General features: G+C 54.7%; 7 protein-coding genes across 7 annotated transcripts; 2 read left to right on the top strand and 5 right to left on the bottom strand.

The window, feature by feature from the left end:
* Nucleotides 1-168: 168 nt before the first annotated feature.
* Nucleotides 169-3,187, bottom strand: CLUP02_01234 (cytokinesis regulator; the record flags this gene model as incomplete). Its single annotated transcript, XM_049280276.1, has 2 exons — nucleotides 169-740; nucleotides 793-3,187. 2 exons carry the CDS (start codon nucleotides 3,185-3,187, stop codon nucleotides 169-171), a joined length of 2,967 nt encoding a protein of 988 aa, XP_049136233.1.
* Nucleotides 3,188-5,463: 2,276 nt separating this feature from the next.
* CLUP02_01233 (uncharacterized protein) lies at nucleotides 5,464-6,790 on the top strand (the record flags this gene model as incomplete). Its single annotated transcript, XM_049280275.1, has 3 exons — nucleotides 5,464-5,605; nucleotides 5,786-5,967; nucleotides 6,047-6,790. 3 exons carry the CDS (start codon nucleotides 5,464-5,466, stop codon nucleotides 6,788-6,790), a joined length of 1,068 nt encoding a protein of 355 aa, XP_049136232.1.
* A 215-nt stretch (nucleotides 6,791-7,005) lies between these two features.
* On the bottom strand, nucleotides 7,006-8,190 carry CLUP02_01232 (aldo/keto reductase; the record flags this gene model as incomplete). The annotated part of the gene is made up of 3 exons (XM_049280274.1): nucleotides 7,006-7,715; nucleotides 7,782-7,902; nucleotides 8,083-8,190. 3 exons carry the CDS (start codon nucleotides 8,188-8,190, stop codon nucleotides 7,006-7,008), a joined length of 939 nt encoding a protein of 312 aa, XP_049136231.1.
* Nucleotides 8,191-9,350: 1,160 nt separating this feature from the next.
* On the top strand, nucleotides 9,351-11,327 carry CLUP02_01231 (uncharacterized protein; the record flags this gene model as incomplete). Its single annotated transcript, XM_049280273.1, has 1 exon — nucleotides 9,351-11,327. One exon carries the CDS (start codon nucleotides 9,351-9,353, stop codon nucleotides 11,325-11,327), a length of 1,977 nt encoding a protein of 658 aa, XP_049136230.1.
* Nucleotides 11,328-12,427: 1,100 nt separating this feature from the next.
* Nucleotides 12,428-14,962, bottom strand: CLUP02_01230 (NADH dehydrogenase; the record flags this gene model as incomplete). Its single annotated transcript, XM_049280272.1, has 4 exons — nucleotides 12,428-12,545; nucleotides 12,610-14,599; nucleotides 14,756-14,779; nucleotides 14,848-14,962. The coding sequence occupies 4 exons, from the start codon at nucleotides 14,960-14,962 to the stop codon at nucleotides 12,428-12,430; spliced, it is 2,247 nt and encodes a 748-aa protein (XP_049136229.1).
* A 709-nt stretch (nucleotides 14,963-15,671) lies between these two features.
* Nucleotides 15,672-18,101, bottom strand: CLUP02_01229 (acyl CoA binding protein; the record flags this gene model as incomplete). Its single annotated transcript, XM_049280271.1, has 3 exons — nucleotides 15,672-16,380; nucleotides 17,317-17,838; nucleotides 17,914-18,101. 3 exons carry the CDS (start codon nucleotides 18,099-18,101, stop codon nucleotides 15,672-15,674), a joined length of 1,419 nt encoding a protein of 472 aa, XP_049136228.1.
* Nucleotides 18,102-18,351: 250 nt separating this feature from the next.
* Nucleotides 18,352-19,412, bottom strand: CLUP02_01228 (uncharacterized protein; the record flags this gene model as incomplete). The annotated part of the gene is made up of 6 exons (XM_049280270.1): nucleotides 18,352-18,431; nucleotides 18,486-18,553; nucleotides 18,630-18,766; nucleotides 18,864-18,997; nucleotides 19,063-19,126; nucleotides 19,200-19,412. 6 exons carry the CDS (start codon nucleotides 19,410-19,412, stop codon nucleotides 18,352-18,354), a joined length of 696 nt encoding a protein of 231 aa, XP_049136227.1.
* Between the last annotated feature and the right edge of the window lie 68 nt (nucleotides 19,413-19,480).

The raw sequence follows: 19,480 nt of genomic DNA, 5'->3' as shown, positions 1-19,480 counted from the left end.
ACTGGAATCGTCGTAAATGTTGTTCGTCGTAATCCTTCTCCCAAAACGCCTCGTTCGTAGCTCGCCCTGTCGTTCGCCATGACGCCAGGGGTATTAAAATAATTATGTATGAAGAAAAAAGCATGATATGCCGCCCAAAGTAGAATGCTGTTGGTGTGGTGAGGTCTACTAGGCAGCCCTCTGATGAAGTAGGATGTCGCGGATCGCCCATCTGGCAGCTTCGCGATCTCGGTCTCCGACCCCGAGCCACTTCTCGCATTTCTTTCGCCACCGGTCTTCTTCTTCGCGCTGTCTCCGAACGAATTCGGGACCAACATCGAATTCTTCCCCGACGAGCCACTCGTCCTTAACTTCGCTAACGCGACCGGGTTCTTTGGAGTCGCCTTGGTTATCGTCGAGATCGGGAATGTCCTTGAAGACGTCCTCGTCGTCGTCCAAAGCATTGAAGCCGTCCATGGGGTCGGGTATCTCGGACTTGGTGTTCGTCTGTGGGCCGAGCTTGAGCCAGCACATGTTCTGTGGATCAAAGACCATGCCGCCCACAACCTGCACGCCCTTCGTGTGGCTTATGTTCGTAATCAGAGCCGGCCGAGGCGTTGAAGAAGCTTCCTTATCTCGAACCACGTGCGGCGGCATTGATGTTGGCGATGGGGACGATGCGGGTGGGTCGAACGCGTTCAAGATATTTTCGTTGCCTTCCCAACGGTACGTGTCGGGGTTGTAGAACATACCCTGAAGATCTACAGGGTGGTCAGTATAACGATGTGCAATCCATTGAGCTAGTGCACTTACGCTGCGGAGTCTTGTCCTTATTCATGTTGGAAATTAAATGAGGCTTCAATTGAGGAAGGTTCCTCTTCTTTTTCGACCGCACCGTCGCTTGTGGTAGTCCGGGATTGAAATTGTTCCTGGACGACAGCTGAGAAACGCGCGACGAGGTGAGAGGCGCCAGTGGGCCTGATGGAGCTCGTTGAGCAAGCGAGGTCTCCCGAGCAATTCGGCTAGCCTGGGTATCGCGGGCGAAATGGGGCGTGTAATCACCCTTCGCAGGGGAGTAAGGAGCCGGGGAGGGCGTGGTGGTCCGATCAGGAAGCACATTTTGATAAAGCTTGTTGCGGAGCGGTGCCTTGACAGGTTGTCGGACAAATTTGGCCTCTGAATGGGCTGAAGTAGGCAAGTCGTCGAATCCATCCAACTCATGCCCATCACCAAAGTTCCGAGTTCGGTTTGGCTTGGTGAGGGTGCGGAACGACAAACCGTCGCGGGTGATATGGTCCGAATGACGATTTGTTCTCTTCGGACTCGGCGACCGCATTGTCGACCTGGAAAATGCCCTCGAGGTCGGCCGCAAGTCTAGAGCGTTCTCAGAATCGTGGCGGCGGAAGCTACGAGAAGTTTTTGCAGTCACGTGCTGCGACTGGGATTGTGAGGCCCCAGCAGGGAGAAAGGGGCGTCGTTGCTGGGCAGCGAAGCTTTCCACAGCGGGTCGAGATCTCTCAGTAGGAGTCTTGGGCCGCATTGAGGAAGGCGGACGGCCATCTGTCCTAGATGGTGGCCGTTCAAACCGGGACATTGTCTTTGCCGGTGAGTGAGAGCTGCTCATTGCAGGCAGAGATCGCTTAAATCTCAGCAACTGCGTGCTAGTGGTCGTCGGCTCATTACGCAGCGACGTCGTAGAGGTTCTTGCACCAAGCTCTCGCCTGCGTGGAGTCGAAGGGAGCAAAGAGCTCGATGGAGAAGGTGTTGTGGGAGTCGGCATGCTATGAATGCTCGTGACGGAAGACTGAGATTGGTGACCCATGCGCGACTGAGATCTTCTCGTACGAGCAAAGATAGGACCACCACTCTCGGACACAGGCTCCAGGGCAGACTGAGTTCGCTCATGACGCTCATGGCTCGGCCGAGGGAGCCGTGACGGAGTAGCCTTATTCGTGAAGGTCAATGAGATTGCAGTCTTTGGTCTCTGGGGGCTCGGTGGGCGGTTTGCATTGACACGAATATTGCGATGGAGTGTAAGCTTGCCCGAATTGAAGACGTCGCCATCACCCACGTCAAGACCATCAAACATGTCTTCAGGCTCTGGCTCGCGCGGTTGAGGGGTCTTGAGGTTTGGAGGCTCTTCTTCGACGGGACGCACGGGAGAGCGACTGAGTTTCCTACGACTCAATCTCTCACCAAAGTTGACCGGGCCGCTGGGGAGTACAAGGCCATCAAACGTCTCATCTTCGCTCTCGGCGGTGAATGAGCTCGAGACGCTGGGGCTCATGGCGGAGACAGACGAGCTCCTATTCGAACGAGCGTCTCTTCGTGTGCCTCCGAATCGAGTACCGAGGCTACCCTCACCCCAGTCCAGATCATCTGCCTGGCTCGACGGTGTCTTTGGGATGTCCTTTCTAGTAGAGAGCCTCAACTTGCCATCTGAGGGCAACTCGAAGTCGTTCTCAAAATCATCGTCCAAAGGCTTGTCAATCTTCTGAGGGGTCGGTGGGGTGATGAGTGAAATGGGTTTAGGCGGGCGAGTCTTTGATACTTTGATAGTTTCCGATCCATCACCAAAGAAATCGTCGTCGTCATCGTTGTCACGGAACTTCTCCAAGTTGAGAGCCCCTGATAATGTGCTCGTCCTCGATTCCGTCGACTCTCTCCTGTCCAGCATGGAAACCGCGGGAGGAGTCTTCATTGCTTTGGTCGGACTAGTCTGATTGGAACCGCCGCTGACTTGTCGAAGAGCGTCGGGGAATCTGGAGCCGTCCTGAGGTTTGATGCGAAGGGCCTGAGCCGAGTCTGGAAGAACCAGATCATCCTCCCAGTCGTCCTGCATGATCTTCTTGATCTTTCGTCCACCAAGTCGTTTGATAGTACCGCCCATTAGAGCGGAAGAAGGTACATTTTTGGGTATCGGAATGCCGGCCTGTGTGGCAGCGGCGATAGCGTCGAGGGTCGACTTCTCGTCGTCGCCCGGGACATGCACGTGGGTCTCTTCGTCCAGGATAGATTCGAGGTCGGAACGGAGGGAAACATGTGAAGACGCAGAGTCGCGTCGTGAGGGAGGAAGGGTGGTAACGGTAGCGGTAGAGGCGGTGCGAAATGTCAGATCGTCGGTGTCGATTTGGAAATCGTCATCGTCCCAGTCTTCGATGTCGGGTTCCGCCGCCGGCTGGCGTGGCTTGAGGCGTAAAGGTTCCATGTTTTCGGTAGGTTTCTTTGTTTGGGGGAGCGCAGAATTGAATTGGGTCCGAGAAGGCCGTAGTCGTATCGCAAAAGACTTCCCGACAGCGCTTTCCTGCTTGTCAATGTTGCAAGATCATATCGTCAACAATAACAGCAGCCCCGGCCCGGCATAACCGTGAGAAGGCGGCGATAGTGGTCGCAAGCGATGTTGTTTGGTAGTATTTAGGCGTCGCGGGGGGCGCAAAAAGATTTGTCGTGGTGGTGTTTAGGCGTAGAAATGGCGGCGCGGATTGTTTTTGAATCGAGTAGAGTATCGTCGTTTCCGGGAATGTGTGTGGTAGTGTGGGAAGTAGTGTCTGTCGGCTACTGGTAGGATGAATTGCGAGAGATGCAAACAGGTGCAGAGGCAGAACAAGTGGAGGTGATGCAAAGAAAGTTCGTCGTAAGGGGTGATTGCGCAAGAGGAACAGGAACAGGAACAGGGTCCAGAGATGTCGAGCGTGACGTTTGTCGAGGGTTGTGCTGGAGTAGAATGAGATCAGGGCAGTCGTGAGTGTCGGGGGGAGAGACTGGATTTGCCCTTCTTGTTGGATGAGATGTAGCAAAAATGGCTGGGAAGCTGGGGTTGATGGATCGGGCCTGGCAAACAAAGCGAGGTGGTAGGTCGGCCAGATGGTGGGCTGGGTCCAGTACGAGTGGTGCGTGGGCACAGCGTGGTGCAGCACAGCGCAACGTAGTGGGTGGTGTGGTGGACAGCTGGGTGGCTGGTATTGCGCGCAGGTGTGGGCAAACCCACTGAGCTACGTATCTTGTGAGGTGTTCCGCAGGCACGAGGGTGACAGAATTGGGGGTAGCAGGGACAGCTGGTGTGCGTGTGTTATACGACTCTTCCGTTTCCCCCTTTTTTCGCTAGGTTCGGTTCTCTCGTCTTTTCTTCTTTTTTTCTTAAGCTTGATTGAGAATCCACTATCGTCTTTTCTTAGTCTCTTTGAGTAAGGTACTGGGACAACAGAAGGAGGGAGTAAATAATAAGGCCGGCAGGGACGGTGAGAGAGGGAAGAGAGTGGGTAAAAAAGAGAAAGCCGATCTAGACAAGCTGGGTCCGTTCTTTTTCTGCGGGACAGGCAGAGTCATGCTCCGGGTGGACAACAGACGGGGGGAAAAGAACAGGTGGGAGGCACGGAGGGCGTGGGAGGGTACAAACCGGGGGTCCAGGGCTCTCCAGTGAATCATAATTTTTCCCAGGGTGCGCCACGTGATTTAGCGGGGACATCAGATGGTTCATTGATTGGACGACGAGCACATGTATGCGGGGACGGTTGCACTTGACTTGCACGATTCTGACGCGTTGGAGGCGCGACAGCCCTTTCCACCCGTCGTCGTTTCAATTGAGCTCAGCCAACGGCGAATGCAGCAGCGAGAGGCTGGCAGTTCAGGGAGAAAATGGAGGCATTAGGCTATAATTAGTGCTGCCTGCCTTTTCTAACGATTCCTTCTATCAAGGGCAGGAAAAAGAAGTTATCGAGAGTCTATGGGATCCCAGGGCGGAGGAATATTGGACAGTGCTTGCTCTGACTTTCTCTCTCTTCCGGTTCATCCCACAGGCAATACCTTACACAGTACCTTTAGGTCCAAACACAAAGCCGCCGTCTCCGTAGCTTCCTGTTTATTTGTTGACAGCACCCGACCTCGCCCAAGGTAAGGAAGGTACAAGCACAGAAAGCACCAAAACAATTGCTAACGACCTTACCTTCCTTGCCTTGCTTTCCCGCTCTCCGTTCCATCCCACGACCTCCGTACCTCCTTCCCGTCCCGAACCTACGTCTCAATACCAAGGTGCAGGGCCAAGGCTGCCTGAGGCGTTGCACAGTCCCCCCCTCTGCTGCCTGTCTGAGCGCCATAGTTGCCTAGCGCTCTCGACCCCAGGACCCCTCGAGGACCCTCACGGTTCAGATGAAGCCACACTCACTTCACTGTATTTAATCAACAAACTACCAACTTTGGAAATCCAGTCTCAGTCTCACTCTCCCGGACTGCTCTGTCTCAACCTCCATCCAACCAGGAGTTCCCCTCGAGACACCATAGTTGCAATTTAGATTCCAACCCTGAGAACCAAATAATTACGCACCTACTAAAACTTTCTGACGACAATCCCGACCAACCTGAGCTCTCGGACCTTGCACCGGGTTGCAACTGCCACTTACATCGAACCTTCAGCTCATTCCCGTGGCACGCAAGGGGCTAACCAACCGATTCTTTCCTCAAGTTTATGTCGATTTAGTTCACCTAGTCATGGCATCCGGCCACGTTCTCCGATTTCCCCGGTCAGACAGTGAAGGCGCTTTTGTCATCGTCCAGGCCACGCCCACTCGGTCAAAGGCACTAGATGTCAAGTTGGTGGGAACAGATGGCGTGGAGCCATATGCCGTTTCTCGTGAGTTTCCAACTTCCAAGTTACAAACGCTCGTCATCCCGCCTTCCTGGCCGACGATCACCGCGGCCCGGGCGAGTGGGGTCTTGGCCGACACCTGTTTCATGCGCCGAACTCATCCACCTCATATTATACGGGAAATTTTGAAGAAAAAAAAGGCTAACGGTAGGGTTTCCCTGGCAGTGCGTCATGACAAAGTCGCATCACTACGCGTCAAGAACAGTCCAGTGTCTGAGGAAGAATGGGTCACTATCCTGACTGCGGTCTTGCACCAAGAACCGGCCGAGGGCGTTGAGGCAATCGCCTCTGTGGAGAACGAGTCATTTCTCACCCTGACAATTCGGAAAAAGGGGAATGAGTTCACAGTAAGTTTTTTTACATTCCAGCCTTTTACCTACCTTCCGCATGGGTGGCCGGGCTGGGCTGACGGGCTGGGTAATCTAGCAACGGCTCGGCGCCATCGAGTTGAGCCACAGCCCACGCGAGCTCATTGAGCTATTCGACTGGTGTGCGCTCTCGGCGCAGACAGCCAATGAGGCCAAGGAAGCTCTAGCCTCGACGACTGCAAAGGCAAGCAAGCTCGAAGAATCTGTGCGGGAGCTCAAAGCTCAACTCGACGAGCTAGTCGCGGCCAAGGAGGCTGACGAGTCGGAACTGCTCGAAAGGTTCCGCGACCTGCTCAACGAGAAGAAGGTCAAGATCCGCCAGCAGCAGAAGCTACTCGCGTCTGCATCCGTCGAGCCGGAGAAGCTAGCGCAGGTACAGCAGAGCTCCCAGGCCGCGGTGAGAGGCCATGCGGCCGCCAAGTCGAGGCCGGGCAAGAGGAAGACCGCTCCCGCGCCTGTCGATGATGCTGATTCGTCAGAGGAAAGTGAAGGCAAAATGGATGTTGATGAGGTGAAGGAGCAGGTTGCGGACCTGTCAGATCAGCAGCGCGACACGACTGAGGACGAGGACGAGACGGCTAGTGAAGATGATGTCGACGAAGAGCCGGCGGCAGCACCAGCGCCCAGTAAGCCCACACGGTCTCAAGTATCACCACCGCCCAAGCCAAAGGCTGCTGCCGCGCCCGCGAAAAAGGAGGCGCCTCCTGCGAAGAGGGAGTTGCCTTTTGCAAGAAAGAAGGCAGCTGCCAAAGCACCCCCGCCGCCCGCTGGTAGCGAGACGGAGTCTGATGATGAGTTATGAGGTGACGAACATGAAAACGAATAAACCACGATACCTTCGATCACTTCAGGTCTTCTTACGGTCATATCATGCCAATGTGCCTCGTAGGCTTGAGAGATTAAACTTGTACACAGACGTCACTATTGGAACGATTTCCATAATTACTAATTACAACTAACAATACTGGATACGCTCTTGACTACAATGAGCGTGGCGGACCCCGAACTTTGTCATACTCATCGGGTATCATCAGCGTCGAACTTGTTCTTCCAGAACCCGCGAACGTGCTTGGTCTTGCCAGCCTCGGCAATCTCTTTCACCTCGCGGGGTGTAAGCTTGATGGCGGGGATATGGTTCAGGTAGCTCTGCAGTCTCTCCTCCTTGGAAGACGTGGTGATGACAATCAGACCCTGATCGATGCACCAGCGGAGTCCGACAACAGAGTCGCTCACGCCGTACTTCTTGGACAGGTTGGCCCAGATAGTCCTGACGGGCGAGTCGACGTCCGAAGTAATGGGCGTCAGCGGGGCATAACAAGACACGGCAATATTGTTATCGCGGTGGAATTGCAGCAGGTCGCCGTGCTGCAGGTGAGGGTGGAACTCGATCTGGCTGATAGCAGGCACGACCTTGGCCGTCTTCAAAATGGCCTCGATCTGAGGCTGCAAAAAGTTGGAGAGCCCGATGCTCTTGGCGCGACCGCTGGCCTGGATGGCCTCGAGATCCGCCCACTTTTGCTGCAACTCCTCGTCCGAGTCGGCGAAGAAGGGCGCATGGATGAGGTAAAGGTCCACGTACTCGAGGTCGAGCTTCTTCAGCGAGGTAGCGAAGGCCTCTTCGGTGTCCTGCTTCTTGGTTCCGCTGATTTTTGCGGTGACGTAGAGCTTTTCTCTTGGCACGCCGGCCTTTTTGATGGCTGCACCGAGTTCTTCTTCGTTTCCGTATACTAAGGATCGTGTTAAAAAGTGGTGATCAATGGGAAGAGTGAATGGGTGAGTGAAATTGCACGTACCTTCGGCGCCATCGAGATGATGGTATCCGGCCTTGATCGCCATGACGGTGTTGTCGACGATCTTCTCGTCAAAGCTGGCCCCGCCAGCCTTGTAGTTGGCAGTACCCAGGCCATATCCGAGCTGCGGATACGTCAGTATGAGACGGTACTTGGAGTAAACCGGCCGCGATGCAGCAATTTCGTAATTTAAGATTTGAGCTGGAATGCCCTAGGATCTGGCGCTGGATGCTGACATGCATTGCCGAGCGGCAGATCTTCCCGCAGGAATGGGGATCCTTTTAAACTTGAGATTCAAACTCACCATGGGGATCATCTTGCCATCGTTGAGAGTGAGCCATGGGATATAATCCACTTGCTTTGGAGGGGTTCCCGAAGCATCGGGCGTGAAGGTGGACAGAATCGAGTTCATGGTGCGCTTTTGAAGATGTTGAGAGCTGATGAGGGGCAATACGGGACGAGGACGTAGCGTTGAGCAGAGTCTTGATGAGTTTCTCGTCAAGAACATACAGCGATGTAATATGGAAGGGGAAGATAAAAGATGGCTTCGAACAAACGGGTATTGATGGGCCGCGGCCAGGGGTTTGTATTTCTAATACGACGAGACAGACTTCTACTGGTCTCTTAAGAGGGAGGAGCTACGAGGTGAGGGGTGACGGATGTGTTATCAGCACGATGGGACGAGGACGAGACACTCAAAGTGGCACTGGGCTTTCAGATCTTGCATCGAGGTTTGTTTCGATGACATGCAGTAATAGCAAACTCGCAGGAAAAACATGCTTCCCCCGCCTGCATCGGCCAACAAGAGCCGAGACGTCCAATTGACATCACCGAAAGTCGTGCCTCTACTGGTAAATTGGGGTGAGCTTTCTTGGTGTGTCAAAGGGAGGCGCTTTTCGGAACTTGCTGCAGTGGGCTGGAACCGCAGCTTTCCTTCTCCTCACCCCACTTGACCCAATTGGAGCTGTCTGCCAGGGCGTGCTGGATTCCCGGGACGGCGGCGGGGAGGGGAGTTTGGGGGCTGCTGCGTCCTTTTCGCAGTGACGCCAACGGTGACGACAGTGTGGGAGCTGTTGCGTGATGCATCACCCGGGGGGGCTCGACATGCAGCGTCGGCCGGGACTCGGACCGTAAACTTTGGGTACCTTATCCTGAGAGCTTGGGGCCCTCTTTCGGGTCTTGGAGCGGGGACCGAAGGGGATTTCGAAGTTCGAGATTTTGATAAAGGTATTTGAATTATCTGGATGATTAATTGTCTCCGGGATCGGTGGTTGTTGCCATCGGCGACCGTCGAAGTAGGCGCCGAGGTTCTTTCTATCCAGGTGCGCATCTTTGGTTTAGTCAGCGTAGATTTTTTGGGGCATCGCCACTGAAGCTCCGAGAGTCCCTCATCGCCGACTCGGTGCTGCTGACTTACACTACGGATCATCATTACCGAATGACCCCTCCACCACGTTTTTTCTAACCACTTGTCATGTACACTTGCAAATGATACCCCCATTCTCTTCGTGTGAATAGATCTGTTTACGCTTCGTTGTATTCCACACCAGAGTGAACCTCAAATCCGCGTATATGCTCTCGAGACTGCTCTCCCGCCGAGCCGTCCCAAGAGCTATCACCAAACCCCCAGCCATCATGGCCGCCCAATTCTCCAACGGCGCAAAGCCGACAGCGACATCCTACCAAGGCCTTCCGATAGGCGAGCTCCCCAAGACATGGACCTACACCTCCTCCCTCCCGCCCGACGCAATCTTCCCGACGCCAGCCGACTCCCACAAGACCCCGCGCGACCAAATCGCCCCGCGCGGCGTCCGCAACGCAGCCTTCACCTGGGTCCGCCCCGAGACCACCGAGAACCCGGAGCTCCTCGCCGTGAGCCCGGCCGCGATGCGCGATATCGGGATCAAACAGGGCGACGAGGAGACAGAGGACTTCAAGCAGACCGTCGCGGGGAACAGGTTACACGGCTGGGACGAGGAGAAGCTCGAGGGCGGGTACCCCTGGGCGCAGTGCTACGGAGGTTTCCAGTTCGGGCAGTGGGCGGGACAGCTGGGTGACGGGAGGGCCATCTCGCTGTTCGAGACGACGAACCCGGGGACCAAGACCCGGTACGAGCTGCAGCTCAAGGGCGCGGGTATCACCCCGTACTCGCGCTTCGCGGACGGCAAGGCGGTGCTGCGGTCGAGCATCCGCGAGTTCGTCGTCTCCGAGGCCCTTCACGCCCTCGGGATCCCTAGCACGCGCGCGCTGTCTCTGACGCTGCTGCCCAACGTCAAGGTCAGGAGAGAGACGGTCGAGCCCGGTGCGATTGTGTTGCGCTTTGCGCAGTCCTGGATCCGGTTGGGAAACTTTGATCTCCCCCGTGCCAGAGGCGACCGCGCCATGCTCCGAACGCTGGCAACCTACGTCGCTGAGGACGTTCTCGGCGGCTGGGAGAAGCTCCCTGGCCGCCTCGACACTCCCGAGAAACCCGCCGACTCTTCCCTCCACGAGCCCGCTCGCGGTGTCCTGGCAACAGAAATCCAGGGCCCAGACGACTCAGCCGAGAACCGCTTCACCCGTCTCTTCCGTGAAGTCGCCCGCCGCAATGCTCTCACCGTCGCAAAGTGGCAGGCCTACGGTTTCATGAACGGCGTGCTGAACACGGATAACACCTCCATCGCGGGCCTGAGCATCGACTTCGGCCCCTTTGCGTTCATGGATAACTTTGACCCGTCCTACACGCCCAACCACGACGACCACATGCTGCGGTACAGCTACCGAAATCAGCCGACGATTATCTGGTGGAACCTCGTCCGCTTCGGCGAGGCGCTGGGCGAGCTCATCGGCGCAGGGGCCGGCGTGGACGAGGATAGGTTCGTCAACGATGGTGTTGAGGAGAGCGAGTCTGAGGTCCTCGTCGGACGGGCCGAGAAGCTCATCATGCAGGTTGGCGAGGAATACAAGGCGCTCTTCATGGCCGAGTACAAGCGCCTCATGACGCTGCGCGTTGGTCTGAAGAACTTCAAAGAGAGTGATTTCGATGAACTGTTCAGCGGGCTGCTGGATACCATGGAGACCCACGAGCTGGATTTCAACCACTTCTTTCGGCGCCTCAGCTCCGTCAAACTGTCGGAGATTGCGACCGAGGATGCTCGCCGCGAGACGGCTGCGCGCTTCTTCCACGCAGAGGGCGCGACGGCCGGCAGCGAGGCCAAGGGCCGGTCTGATGTCGGGAATTGGTTGGACAAGTGGCGCGCTCGCGTCGTCGAGGACTGGGGCGAAGAAGAGGGCCAGGATGCCGAGCGAGAGAAGGCCATGAAGGCCGTGAACCCCAACTTTGTGCCGCGTGGCTGGGTGCTCGACGAGATTATCAAGCGGGTTGAGAAGGATGGCGAGAGGGATGTGTTGAGGAGGGTCATGCAGATGGCGCTGCATCCCTTTGAGGAGAGCTGGGATGGTCAACAGGTCGACGGTCAGGAGTACAAGGGTGACAAGGCAGAGGAGGAACGGTGGGTTGGAGATGTGCCCAAGTTGAAGAGGGCTATTCAGTGCAGCTGTAGCTCTTAGGGAATCCAGGTCATAGATGCGAGTCTTCAATGAGAATGTCGAGGGCCTAAGATCAAGAAAGGGTGTGTCAAGTGTTGAAGTGCTGCCACTGGTTCATATACGTTCATGATTGCCATCCCCAGACGTTAAAACGACATTTATCTGAATCTTGTTTCGGTAGCCACCATGACTTACAGGTCGAATTGATCAAAGCCACGGAAGCGAAGAACTGGGAACTCTAGCAAACATTTCCTCTCATAAGGGAATGGGAAACACCAACTCTATCGTTCTGCGCGATCTGAGGTACTTCCTCCATCATACCGGTTAATTTGCTTTCTGGAAACGTTCTAAGGTCTCCAGCAACTTCTCATCGCGAAGAAGACCATCTGCTAGAATCTTCATCACATCTTTCAAAAAATCTTTCTTTTTTCCGTTGCTTGGGACACACGTTCGGCCAGTTTGCGATGTGCGGCCAATTCATCCAGAATCCTCAATTCGGTTGTCTTCCGCCGTCGCAGCGCTGCTGATTGATGAATACATACTCCTTGAGATCGTTGGTAGTACGACCCGCGTCGGGGAGCCACAAGATTGTTTTTTGTTATTTGCATCACTATGCGTGGTATTGACAAGTACAAAATTTGTATACGGTGTGTGGACGCTAGGTGCGTAACAAGTAGAGTTGAAAGGTTGTACGATCACCTTCATCATTACCACTGCCTTCAGATTGCCCTCGCCTGCATCTCTCAGGGTGTATTCTCAGGGTGTCATCCCAGAGAATCGACTACCTTGACTATCTACCTCAAGGGGGAAAAAAGGGTTATGATGGCGGCAGTAGTACTGGTAAGAATAGCGGTGATGTTTCATTGAGTGGCAACACTCAATTGACTACCTAGTAGGTCCATAAAACTTCTCTACTAAAGGCGGCCAGTTGGAGATGACATCGATCAGGCATCACGAGACACAAAAGATATGAAGGTATTTACTTTCTTCAACTACCCACCACTCTCTACCCGCGCGTGCTATTATATACAAGCAATGCATCCATCCCAAACAAAGGAACTCTCTTTTCTTCTTCATCTTCGTCCTCCTCCCTCTACGGTCATAGTCGTACAGTCTGTCCCTCATGCTCCGTACGCAATCTGGCCCATTGGCCTGTCCTCCTCCATGCCTGGTGCCATGAAGTTGGTCTTGGGGCTGCCACTGGCCTTGGCCGCCGAGCAGCGGGCCATTGTCGGTGAACTGGATGTACATGTTAGCTATGTCTGACAGAGTTTTCGACAACGTCTTCACACGGATAACATACCTTCTTGAGATGACGTCTGTGAAGTAGAAGTTCTCGATAACCTTCTTCAAAGGTGTACCGCTGGCCTTGGAGCCCTTGTTCTGGTCAACCAGCTGAACCTTGCTCAATTGCCGCAGAGCGACGGGCTCAACCACATCGTAGGCCGCCAGGGCCGGGCTGATCTCGGCCATTCTGTCACGAAGCTGGGCAACGTCGTTGTAAGGCAGAGGAGCACCGAGGAACTCGCTGATGGCACGGGCAATCTTCCAGTCGGTACGGGAAGCACCGGGCAGGGAGGTGGCGGCACGGGTCATCTGGACACGGCCCTCGGTGTTGATGTAGGTACCAGCCTTCTCGGTGTAGGCAGCACCGGGGAGAACAACGTCGGCAATCTGGGCACCACGGTCACCATGGTGACCCTGGTAGACGACGAAAGCGTTCTTGGGAATGTCCTTCTCAGAGATCTCATCGGCACCAAGGAGCCACACGAACTTGGGGGCAGTCTCAGCAACCTCAGCGGAGGGGGTGGTGAAGCCGACCTCGAAAGCACCGGCGCGGGAAGCGGCTCTCTGAAGGACGTTGTAACCGTTCCACTCAGGGGTGATGAAGTTGGCGGCGTTCTTGTCGACGAAGGCACCAATGGTCTCGTAGAAGGCCTTGGCGTCAACGTGGTCAGTGACACCAGAGCCAACAACAATCATGGGACGCTTGGCAGCCTGGAGCTTCTTGCCGAAGGGGCCGGCAAGAGCCTGCTTCAGGGCAGCGTGGTCGAGGCCAAGGTGCTCAAACTCGAAGGTTGAGTCCCAGGTCTCGCCAACGACACCGATCTCGAGGTCAGAGCGAAGCCATTGCTTGCGGATACGAGCGTTGAGAACAGCGGCCTCGTGGCGGGGGTTGCTTCCGACGATGAGGATGGCATCAGCCTCCTCAATACCGTAGATCCTGGAGTTGAACAAGTAGTTGGAGCGAACGTCGATACCGTGGGCGACGGGCTTGCTTCCGTTGGGCATGTCGAGGGCCAAGTTCTCGGAGCCGAGCTTGTTGGCCAGGTCCTTCATGGCAACCAGGGACTCAACCTCGGTCAGCTCACCGGCGATAACCTTGAACTCGTTGCCCTTGGGTTGGATGTGGTGGTAGGCGTTGGCGACCTCCATGAGGGCCTGTTCCCAGTCGGCGGGCTCGAACTTGCCCTCACGGCGGATCAAAGGCATGGTCAATCTCTGGGTCTTCAATCCGTCGCAGGCGAAACGAGTCTTGTCGTTAATCCATTCTTCGTTGACGTCGTCGTTGAGTCTGGGGAGGATACGCATAACCTCAAGGCCACGGGAGTCGACACGGATGTTGGATCCCAAGCCGTCAAGGACGTCGATGGACTCGGAGTGCTTCAGTTCCCAAGGTCTCGCGCGGAAAGCGTAAGGCTTCGAGGTAAGAGCACCAACAGGGCACAGGTCGATAACGTTGCCGGAAAGTTCGGAGTCGAGGTTCTTCTCAAGGTAGGTACCGATCTGGATGTCGTTGCCACGTCCGAAAGAGCCCATCTCGGGGGCACCGGCAATATCGTTGGAGAAACGCACACATCTGGTGCAGTGGATACATCTGTTCATGGAGGTCTTGATGAGAGGGCCGATATTCTTGTCTTCAACGGCACGCTTGCCGCCGATTTCGTGGAAGCGGCCACGGTCGCCACCGTATCGCATCGACTGGTCCTGGAGATCACACTCACCACCCTGGTCGCAGATAGGGCAGTCCAGAGGATGGTTGGCGAGGAGGAACTCCATGACACCCTCGCGGGCCTTGTGTGTGATGGGAGAGTTGGTCTTGACGACCATACCGGGCTGGACGGGCCATGCGCAGGAGGCTACAGGCTTCGGTGCACGCTCGACTTCGACCAAGCACATACGGCAGTTACCGGCAATCGCAAGCTTTCTGTTGTATTTGTCAGTCGGGGGGTCATCCCTCGCAGCGGTCATCGATTCGATCGAAAAGGGTGTCGTACTCATGATAGCAATATCTGTAGAGAAGTTAGTTAATGCCATACGGATTGTTTATTGACGGCTAGACAGACCTAGGAATTGTGACGCCTGCCTTTTCGCAAGCTTGAATCAGGGCGGAGCCGGCTAGAAGATCGTGAGTAGGAATCCTCGGACACGGACACATTGCAGCTCACCTTCGACCGACACCTTCTTTCCGTCTAAAGATATCGTCAGCAACCTCGATAGAAACCAATTGAGCCGCTCGCGAGGGCGGGTTCGTCCTTACCAACAGTCAGTTCGACTTCGGCATTCCTGCGAGCTGTTGTAGCAAAAGTTCGCGAGGCATTGGCGGCCTGCTTGCCAGTCCGCCAAGCCGAACGTGCTAATGAATGCCGCAGCATCGTATCGCCTTGACGGATTGAGAATCTGACGAAACGGGGGAGGGCGTTTGGGTGAGAGGCGGATTGATATTCAATGGTTGACGTCGGGAGGGAACTGCTCTTCTGTCCCGGACCATGGGGATTTGGTGGCGCTAGTGCGTAAATCGCGATTAATTTACATCAACCGTGATTGGTCGACCATCCCGGGAGCTTACTTATCGCCTGAGGCATCAAGAATTTCCTCTGAGCACCATTTAGTCTGCGGAAAATTTCGGCGCAGAGCGCCTCTTTGTCTTTTTCCTCTTCACTTTAAATTGTATGGACACTTATCGTAGGTGAGCTTGAGCTTCGCAAGATGCTTGATCGAGCCTTCCTCTATCTAGTGTACCTAGATGAAGCTTTTTGACGCCGTTTATGGAAGCATGGGAGAACTCTTCAATGACCGCTGCCTCTTACCGCCGGTCGTTACATATCATGATGACGATGAGACTTAGACGTAGATAGTATGTGTGTTTTTACTAATATCTCGTGATGTGTATGTGCACTACTTATATACATGAATCGCGTGGCGAATGCGTCGCCGTCATACGCCGGAAACGTCCTTATGGCAGCGATTTGGTTAGTCGGCCATTCTCCTCAGGCCTCCGGCTGTCTTGCATGTCGTACTGAGTTCCTGGTGTCTTCCTCAGACACTTTCGCCAACTGCTACTTGAGCTACCTTTTGTTGCTTCTAGCTCCGAGCAGGCTCATCACCCTGCCCTTGGTCGGCAGACGATGCCTTGAGTGCAGCGTTCAACATCTCTTGATAGGGCTCTTTGAGCTCTTGGGCGTGGTTATGGTATCCGTGCAGTTGACCCACGGCTTGGCCAGCATTGTAAAGAGACCACTGAAGTGCTGATGGCCTAGGAGGCATCACTTGCGGAGTCTCGGGAGGCTTGTACGTGGACAAGTGCCGGTCGTTATAATCGGCGCCGGGCGGTATCGGGGCGTGGACTGACTCCATGATGAGAGCTTCCTCGCCTTGCATGAGGCCCGCGGGCGTCTCAATGAAGCCCTTTTCCGCTTCTTCTTGTTTCGCAACCTGTAAGATTCGCTTGTGCTCTCTCTCATAAACAAAGACAAGGTTCTGCTCGACGGCGGCTGTGTGTTTTTCGAGATTCTCTTGGCAGAGCTTGATGCGCTCAATCTCGGTACGCGGAGCGTCGTAGGGATCGAAGAGGCTCTCTTCTAAAGGAACGAACATCGCCAGAGCCGGCACGGCTTGTGGGATATCCTCCTCCTCCTCCATGGTATAATCAGCAGACGCCCCTGCCTTTCCAAGTCTCGTCGACTGATCACTTGTGGCTTGCATCTTGCCCACGAGTCCGTCGCTATTATCGAAATCCGAGTGCCAGTCTGATTCTTGACCGCATCTCAGGTAGAAATCGCAGTGTCGCGACCTGATTGAATTGAGTGATATGATGGAGTGTGTAGGACGAAAGTTTGAGGTTGTGCTTCGTGGGAAGGTGGGACTAAAACTGTGAAGGTAAGCTGAGGTCCCACGCCTGTGATCGCAGTCTCAAGGTGGCTCCAAACTTACACCCCGGTCCTACTAATTTTTGGGATTGACTCGAATCTCAATGGGCACACATGAACAAGGTATATTCAAGTTTCGTTGCAGAGGCCCTGTTAGCATCGCTTGTTTGCTTGTTTCTCACTTTGAAGTGAGGTCGTTGAAGTTTCCTCAACTTCGCTGGTGTACTAAGTGAAAGGCTCAGTGCGAGTCTGAGCAGGTAAATGCGGCGGCATAGGTACGAGAGTGAAACGCTAAATTTTTGAAATTTTTGAAATTGTAACTATTTGCTATTGGATATCACATTTATATGATCCGCCCGGTCCTAGCTCTGGACATTCCATGAATATGTAGGTTGTTCAGTCCGTTCGGTTCCTGCCTCGTGACCCCGAAGACTTGGCCAACTGCTGCATTGGGCTCAGCATGTGTGGTTGCTTTCCCATGTGATGGCTTTCTTTGTGATGCCCTTTGGGGGATACTTCGGATTGGCTGCCCGTCTCCAAGAGGGGATTTCTTCATCGTCGCTATCCAGACTGTTCCCTTGATAAGATCATTCCGTGTTCTATCAAAGGGGCATAGACGTTCGGGCCGTCATGGGAGCATTCGCCACTACTCCAAGACTGACTTCAAAGCGTCATTGCTGTCGAAGAAGCCTCTCAAGCGAAGCGAAGGGTATAGAACACACTAAACAGATCGGTGTCGCTACAAGCAGCAAGTAGCAATGCTGTCGATCGAGTCAATGCTATATCAGCCTGAAGGCTTCGCCTTCTCTTGCTGCCAGCGGGAGAATTGTCATCTGGCCGGTAAGACGTTCCTCACGTACTCCCGCATCAATTTCACCCCTGCCCGGACCAAGTCTTCCAGTCGCCGGTCCTTCCGCTTGCGCATCCACAGTAGGATGAAGGCTAGCAGCACCATATCGATGGCTAGATGTTTCATGATAACCCATGTAAACCATCGTAGCCAGGCTGGGAAGCTTCGTGACTTTTTGGACTTCCACTCTCTGCCTGTTGTTATTTGCTCTCGTAATGCCGCGACCTCGGCGGACAGCTTCTCGAGTGCGCGCTCCACGCTGCGGGACCAGTTACTGCTAGGCACGAGCGCGCCCCCTTCGTCATCATCGTCGTAACCTATCCTTCCATCTGAGTTCCTTTCTGCCGCATCGTCCTCGCTCATGGGGCTGAGAACCTTCAGGGGGCCTTCGGATCCGGTCAGGGGTGGCTGGAACTGTCGTAATTCACCGGTGTAACCTGTGCCTTTCGGTGAGGAGTCGGTCGAGCTGGGGCTATTGTTCTTGATCTGATTCCATACGAACTCGAGTTCCGAGACTAGTTCTTTTGCGTCTCTGTGGTGACGAGTCAGTGGGCTGCGATGCGCAAAGAGCGGTTCCAGTGACAGTAGGGTAGGTATGCGGGCTTACGGTGTTGTCGCGTATTTGTGCATCGTCTCGATCAATGCCTCGATATATCTCCTCTTCGCCTCCGTCCGGCTCAGACCTTTCTGGAGGTTCCATGCATCCCACTTGTCTTTCTCGCGTTGAAGCTCGTCGGCTGGCATGCCGGAAGCCGAGGTCGGCCGCTCCATGACGCCATCGACATCCCCCTCCATCGCTTGCTTGTAAAGGCCATAGAGTCGAAGTCTGTCGGACGGCGGGGGACGCGATGCCCCCGTTTTGGGGATTTTCTTGACCGTATTTAAGGCATGGACGAACACGCGATCTATAGAGAGAAGGCATAATCGCATAATTAGCCGGGGAATTGCTCTCTCCACAACGGGCGCAGAGTAAGGTTCTGCTTGCACTCACCCACGGAGTCAGCCATCTAGAAAGCCGTTTCTCGAGGCGACCGGACCGACGTGATTAGTTGGCAAAGGGAGGGAAGACGCGTTCGTTTAATGGGGGTATATCCGAGGTGTTCTGGGCGTCGGGGTTGGGTTCGGCTCAACAACACCAGGCGAAGATAGCAACTCAGATAACCTAGTTCCGCAAATCACCTGGATGTGCCGGTAGAGCGAGGTACTTTGGCAGCCGGAACTGAAACGGAATGGGGGAGCAACAGGTGCTGGGAAGAGGAGACAGTTAGAGATCCAGCACGCTGACATGCATTATGTGAGAGCTTCGCCATGAGACTCTTTCACTTTGTCGTCCAAAGAGAAAGAAGGGATCTGGTGGGTAGCAAGAGAGTAGCGGCGGCGATGGCGGGTGCTGGCATTGAGGCAAAGGTATTTCGGTACCGGCAATCAGCTGTCTCTAAATTGGGCCCTGGGGAGGGCCACTGGGGTTCGCGCCGATGTTAGCAGCATCGGAAGGGGTGGGCGATTTCCGGTAAATTCTGTTTGCCTCGGCCGCGGGTCACGCAACGCAATGCAGACGCAGCGAAGCCCGCGCAACCAACTACGACCCCAACCCAGCAGCAGCATCTGGGGGAGTTTAGAGTGGACGCGGGACCTGGGTGCGCGGGCCTGACGCGGGCTTGTCAGGGGTTTGTGCTTCTCCGAGATCCCGACTAGCAATTTACTCCCATCATCCCCGCGTCTTTTGTCCCTTGTGAGTGTGGTTGAAGCTAGGTACCGGTAGCCTGCGGCATCTGCTTGTCGGCCGAGAGAGACATGTAGGCACGTGAAATGCGGGCAACCTTGGATGTGCGGGATGTTCCATTGTCTTTTGTTTTATTTTCGTCCTCAATTTAGAGTTCCGTCAATTGAGACTTGAGTATGTATAAGTTCTGAGCTGATATTGAGCCGAGGCCTATGGGTCCCAGTATAGCGGCTACGGAGGCCCATCGTTGTTCGGCATTGGGCAGCTAGCTGTTTACTCATCTCGGCTCCTAGGTTGAGCACCCACGCGGTTTGTATGGTTAACACTTCAGCGAACGTCCGAGTCGAGTTCATCTGGTATTTTTGATGTGCTCTATCGACCATCCTAACAACTCTTCCCAGCTATGTACTTTCTGGCGTTAGCTTTTCGAGTAATTTCGTCACTCGGAGAC

This window comes from Colletotrichum lupini, chromosome 1, assembly GCF_023278565.1.
Source record: "Colletotrichum lupini chromosome 1, complete sequence".
Lineage (NCBI taxonomy): Eukaryota > Fungi > Ascomycota > Sordariomycetes > Glomerellales > Glomerellaceae > Colletotrichum > Colletotrichum lupini.
Note: the sequence above shows the minus strand (reverse complement) of the source record. Positions and strands in the feature narration are given on the sequence as shown.